Here is a 6,824-nt window from a genome sequence, read left to right as displayed (position 1 = left end):
GAATGGTATCATCTGTAATCTCAGTACTTTAGGAGCCTGACACAGGAGAATAGCTTGAGGCTAGGAGTTTGAGACCAGCCTAGGCAACATAGGGAGACACTGTCTCTACATATAATACCAAAAAAATTAGCTGGGCATGGTGGTGCACGCCTGTGATCCCAGCTACTTGGGAGGCTGAGACGGGATGACTGCCTGAGCCTGTGAGGTCAAGGCTGCAGTGAGCTTTGATTGCACTCCAGCCTGGGTAACAGAGCAAGATCCCATCTCAAAAAAAGGAAAAAAAAAGAATGATGATAATCCTCCAATTATACATATTAATTTTAAAAAGCTCATAGATTAATGTAAATATTTTTAAGTAAGCAAGGCCTTGTTCTTTTAGTGAAAGAGCACTCAAACTTTAGTGCCTAACAGTTACTTGGCGAATTACTTTAAAATACTGGTTCCAAGACCTCTGGTTTATAAGTCTTAGATGGAGCAAAGGAATCTACATTTTAATAAGAACCTTAGGTCCAAAGCACATTGAGAAACACTAAAGTTGGTAGAAGTGTGCAATCAGTTTAAAGGTTTCACATTATGTCTACAGGGCTGAAAGTTAAGAGTTAGACAAACACACACTGTAAAGTATGGACTTGAAAACTTTAATTTGCATTAGAATCACTGGGAGAGCCTATTAAAATGTAGAATCTTGGGCTTCATCTTCTAGAGATTCTGAGGTCTAGCAATTTAAATTTTTAAACAGGTGATTTTCCCGAGACTTGGCAGTTTGAAAAAAAAAAGAAAAAAGAAAAGAAACAGGTGATTTTTAACTTTTGGGTCACAAATTCTGATGACAAGACTAAATCCTTCACCAAAGAAAGAAATCTTCAGAATCCAGAGACCTAATTCAACATAAGTAACCACCTCCTAAACACTTAGTAAAGTGTTGTTTTGCACGAATCTCATCCTCACTTGTATTTTGGAGCAATGCTTCATCTTGTCCTCCTGAGGTATGGTATTGGTGACTACTACTGCTTCAAAGCATGCGTTGTTGATGCGAGAAATAGCTGGACCAGAGAAGATTCCGTGAGTCAAGATCGCATAAACTCTGGTGGCTCCGGCTGAGAGAAGTCTAGAGGGGAAAAAAAGTTGATTTGTATTCATCTTACTTGTCACTGCAGAATTTCAGTCAGGAAGCAGTAATATCAGCCTGCTTGGGCTGCCATAACAAAATACCATGTGGAAAAAAATAAAAAAAATTATAAGGCACAGTGGGTGGGGGGAAAATTTTTTTTAAGGAAAAGAAAATATCATAGAGTGGGTGGCTTAAATAACAGAAACAAATTTTTCACAGTTCTGGAAGCTTGAAGTCCAAGATCAAGGTGCAGACAAAGTAGGTTTCATGCTGAGGCCTCTTCTCTTGGCTTGTAGGTGGCCACCGCTGTGTGAGTGTGAGTGTGTGTGTATGCGTGTGCGCACATGGGGAAATGCTGGGGTGTTCTCCAGCATTCTCTTCTTGTAAGGGCACTCATCCCATTGTAAGGGCTCTGCCCTAGTGACCTCATCGAATCCTAAATACATCCCCCGCCAAGGTAACTCCAAATATCATCACATTGGGGTTAGGCCTTAACATATATATGAATTTGGAGAGTATACAATTCAGTCCATACTGAGAAAGAACTGCACTAGGAACTTATCTGAATAGGTTTGAATTAGTGTAAAAAGACTCCGGCACAGACTGCTGCACTTAACAAAATTCACTTCCTCTTCTTTCTGGGCACATAACTGAACTACATTTCCCAGCCTCCCTCTCATAGTTTAGTGTGGCCATGTGACTTAATTCTGGCTATTAAAATGTGGGCAGACATGATGTACACCACTTTTTGGTTGGGCTTATAAAAATCTTCCAGGGGTGATCCTGTGTCCTTTTCCTTTTCTGGCTGGCTAAAATAGAAATGTTTTCCAAGGTAATTTTAGAAGCCTCATGTTAAAGATACAGCACCAAGATTGAAAGAGTCTGAGCTCCTAACTACCAGTTAGAAAAAATGAGTTCAACAAGAATACTCACATTGCAGTGTGCCATGGACAAGAAGGAAACTATCATGTTAGGGAGTTGATCTGTTATAGCGACTAGTATTCCCTTACTTGTACAAGGATGAAATGGGCTTTATGAATGTTTACTCCAGAATCCCAAACCAAGAATCATTCAGCACCCTAATATTTTTTAGCACCTATTCCGTGCCAGGCACTGTGCAAGGTACAGACACAAGGAAGTTTAAAGAAACCATTCTCAGAGCTGGGAGCTGTGGCTCACAGCTGAAATCCCAGCACTTTGGGAGGCTGAGGTGGGAGAATTGCTTGACCCCAGGAGTTCAAGGACAGCCTGGGCAACAGAGTGGGAGTCTGTCTTTACAAAAAAAAATGAATTAGCCAAGTGTGGTGGCACGTGCTTGTAGTCCCAACTACTCAGGGTCTGAGACAGGAGGATTTCTTGAGTCCAAGATTTCAAGGCTGCAGTTAGCCATGATTGTACCACTACACTCCAGCCTGGGTAACAGAGTGAGACCATGTCTCAAAATAAAAACAAAAGTAAAAACACCATTCTAAGAAACAATGCTGCTCCTAGTGGCTTAGATTGAAGGTAATGAGGGGCCATGTAAAATCTTGATGATTGTAAGTGATGGGATCAAACCTCAGTTGCAGGAAGATTAGCAAGCATGGAGAGATAGAGTAGGGAGGTAAGAGAATGGTAACTGGCAATGGAGATCAGAGTGGGGAGGCAATTTAGAACAGTGCAGGCAAGAGATGACAAGTTATATAAACATTAACCTGTCACGGGATTCAAGTGAAAAAAAGAAGCAACATGAACAAAATAGCAGCCACTAAAAGAGGCAGTTGAGAAGTAAGACCAAGGGTTCTAGCTTAAAATATAAATATGAGCATACACGCGAATCTGCTCAGGATGTTTACTTTTTAACTTGTTAAAACACAAATTGCATGTAGAATACTCAGGGTAATCAAAAAACTTTGGAAATCAGGCGATGGTTGTCTAACATTGTGAATATAGTTAATATCATTGAGTTGTATACTTAAAATAGTTAAAATGGCAAATTTTGTTATATATAGTTTAATACTATACAAATTGAAAAAAAAATCTAAGAAAATCTAAAAAAAAATAAGCGTACTCAACAATTTCTATATATTATAATTTAAGCCTTGGTTGATAAAAATCTCCTAAAGTTACTTATCCTCTCAATTTGGTTCCAAAAGGAGTCAGCAGGCTGAAGACATTCAGACAGCAATTGCTAGCTTTTTCCTTCTAATTACCAGCCCCACCAATCCACACTTACTTGTCAGCTGCATGGCAGATTGTGCCACAAGTGTCAGCCATGTCATCCACAAGGATGGCCACCCGATCCTTCACATCTCCCACAAGCACCATGCGGTCCACTTCATTGGCCTTCTTCCGTTCTTTGTGAATCAAGGCAAAGTCCACATTCAGCCTGTCTGCAATGGAGGTCACTCTGCAAAACAGGGGGTGTTCATATGTATGTGTGGCTTCTAAGATAAAAGAAATGGACTAAAGAATGGGCTTGTTTTGGGGAGGAGAACATTCCTTGAAACTAATAGTTCCCATGGCTGGAAGAAAGCAACTATCATTGACTGACTTCTCAAAGGCAAATATCACAAACTGGGTTTTATAAACCAATGCCTCCGTATCTCTACAGAAGCTTATGAATGTACTGCTCAAACTTAGATGACTATTCATTCTGAGTAGAGAACACACACCCTCAACAGTCCAGGAAAGCAGTATAATGCTAAGACATGTTTATTTAATGGATTGGCAGCAGAAGAAAGGAGGAAAGAATTAACTGATGCCAGGAGTACATAGGCTGTCCCAATTCCCATCATGGAAGACCGTGACTGGGGAGGTAGCGAGAAGAGAACCTGAGTGGCAGGAAAGGAGCAGCATCTAGCCTGTTCCAATGTCCACGAGCTCAGCACTTCCCTCAGTGCTGTTGGCAAAACATCCATCAACTGTCACTGTCAACTGTACCTGGACACCAAGCTTGGGAGTTCCTTTTACAATTGCTAGATAGAAAGTTATACCAATTACCTAGACAAGCTGGGCATCTCACCATTCAGTCCAAAGGATCTTCTAATCAAAGATAATTCTTATTTTTCTTATTACAAGAGAATATAAACCAGACTAGAAGGTAGGATAGAAGAAAAATTTGTCTTTTGACAAAGCACTGCGTAATTCAAACAAAAATCCATTCAGTGTAAATGACAGTGAGCTGCTCCAGTGGCATGTGTGTTCATGCTCCGCTGTGCCATCTCCATCATGTGCGAAGCAGCCTGTGCTTGGGGATTTGTCCTGTTTTTTAATGTAGAATTGAACAAACTATAGCATTTTGTCCTGCTTCCCTTATGACTATGGTCATACGAGTTTTTGCTGGATTAACTGAGAATCTGTGACCACATAATAAGGTTTGAACCATAATCTAGGTAACATTTGTACCTTGATCTAAACAAACCATACCCTGCACTCTCCACTACTACTGCATACGCACATAACATCAATGGTAACCAATTTGCTTGGAATGATTACTTATCCGAGGCAAATGCATGACCAATTAGTTCAAGTATCCCAAACTGCCCATACTCAATAGCCGACAAATTCAGTGACCAACAAAGCATAAAAAGGTCTAGAAAAAGTAACCTCCTACACCTACGAGAATTACTGTACAAATCAAAATCGCACAGGGATCTCTACCTGCTCCCCAAACCCTGCCAAGACAGAAGTGATAGACACTCAATTGGAAAATACTCCATCACTATAAGGCAATAATAATGAAAAAAATCAAGGCTGAGCGCCGTGGCTCACGCCTGTAATCCCAGCACTTTGGGAGGCCAAGGTGGACAGATCACCTGAGGTCAGGAGTTTGAGACCAGCTGGCCAACATGGAGAAACCCCATCTCTAAAGAAAAAATAAATAAATAATCAAGTAGCAATAAGCTGTCTACCCAGCTTTGGAAAGAAAATCCTGCCTATTTCAAATGTGACTATTTTCTAAGTCCCATGGAAAGATATGAAAATAATGACCAACAAATTAAGAATGACAACTACTAGTTGAGGGGATGTTTCTTAGGCTGTCTCTAGCATTACAGATGGTAACTAGCAATTACATGGGACTCACCAAGCCATACATCTGGCTGGATAATAGAACTCAAGTTTTCAACTTATCAGTTCTGTTGAAGTTATTGAAATAAAAGAGGTTGTTGAGAAACAGTCATTAAAGATTTGAATGGCTTTTAGAAAGTTCTGAATTAGCTCTTCCTAATCATCTGTGTTTTGTAGCTCTTCATTCTATTTCCACAACAAAAAAAAAACCATGTCACACTTTTGAATGTATTACTAACGAGTAATCCACTAAGGAAATCAAGAGCTCTTACTCTGCACCGTATAAGCTGCAAAGCACTGTAACTGGCAATCCCTGGCAATCAGTTTGTTTAAAATGTTAAGATTTTGGCTTTAAATAAAAACATCATACTTTACTTTCCTTCCTGCTTCATATTTTAATCCCAAGGATCAAAATGATCTAGCCAACAGCATTATAAGGGGGGTATAAAAGTGAGTTTTCCCACCAATATGTGGTTCAATAGCAGCTGCTATTCATTAGAAAACCACATTTTCTACCCTTCCCAAAAGGTTTATATCTGTATTGCTAGCTTGGTAGTGCCAAGTTACTCATGAGTTATTGTCAAGTCCATAATACGATGATTTTTCTGTCTTGTCTTCCAAGTAGTGACTCAGGACAGTAAAAGAGGAGAGGATAAAATTATATTCAACCCATGTCCTAGCTACTTACATCCATTCAAAAATACTTAAAAACTGCCACTTGGATAGAAAAACATCACTTTGTGACATTTTCCCAGTACATTGGGAACAATACTAATTTCAACCATACCTCTTAGCTCCACCAGCATCAGGTGAGACAATAGTGCAGTTTCTCCACTCAGAGATATTCTCCCTTATCCACTTTAGGACAGCTGGCTCTGCATACAAATTGTCCACTGGAATATCAAAAAAACCCTGTAGAAAGAAGCTAGATCAGTTCTGTCTCACTTTCCTTCACTTCCATTTGTAAGTGGCAAACACAAAAGTAGTAACTTGCTCAAAGAATGACTTACTGCAACATTCAAACTGATGGGAAGGCAGGCCCACTGTGGTAGATTATAAAAGCCTCCTTGAATCTGGGCTGTATGAGAGAGCCCAGCCAAGATCAGCAAAGCCAGTCCTCAGTCAACCCACAACTGACCATAGGAACGTAAGTGAGCTCTTGTGAAGAATGGCTAAGTTCAGACAAAACCATAACAACTGCCCAGTCAACATGCAGACTCAGTGAGTTAGTAGATACTGCTTTATGCCGCTAAATGTTGGACTGATTTGTTAATGAGTAAAAGCTAATGGATAAACCCGTTAGAGATGCTATGGTATAAAAACTTAGTGTAAGCTACTTATAATAAATGGTCACAATGAATAACTAGAAATCAGGAGATCCATGTTCTAATTCTAATTGATACAAATTAGTTGTATTTCTCAATTAAATACATAAAATTTGTTCCTTTCTATAAAAGAGTACAATCCCTGTCCAATATACCTCATTGAATTCCCACAAGCTTCAAATGATAATGATTTGAAAAATTTCTTGCGGCCGGGTGCGGTGGCTCAAGCCTGTAATCCCAGCACTTTGGGAGGCCGAGGCGGGTGGATCACGAGGTCAAGAGATCGAGACCATCCTGGTCAACATGGTGAAACCCCGTCTCTACTAAAAATACAAAAA

At 39.9% G+C, this 6,824-nt stretch overlaps 1 protein-coding gene across 1 annotated transcript in view; it reads right to left on the bottom strand.

Annotated features, from left to right (window-relative positions):
• The window catches only part of PRPS1 (phosphoribosyl pyrophosphate synthetase 1), a 20,670-nt gene that overhangs the window by 1,668 nt on the left and 12,178 nt on the right, over positions 1-6,824 (bottom strand). Inside the window, exons 4-6 of the mRNA XM_017546453.2 lie at positions 5,949-6,073; positions 3,327-3,500; positions 949-1,108 (exon numbers count right to left, since the gene is read on the bottom strand). Coding sequence (XP_017401942.1) covers positions 949-1,108; positions 3,327-3,500; positions 5,949-6,073 — 459 coding nt within the window. The remainder of the gene's footprint in view (positions 1-948; positions 1,109-3,326; positions 3,501-5,948; positions 6,074-6,824) is intronic.

This window comes from Cebus imitator, unplaced genomic scaffold, assembly GCF_001604975.1.
Source record: "Cebus imitator isolate Cc_AM_T3 unplaced genomic scaffold, Cebus_imitator-1.0 Scaffold189, whole genome shotgun sequence".
Classification (NCBI taxonomy): domain Eukaryota; kingdom Metazoa; phylum Chordata; class Mammalia; order Primates; family Cebidae; genus Cebus; species Cebus imitator.
This window is presented reverse-complemented; position numbering and strand designations above follow the sequence as displayed.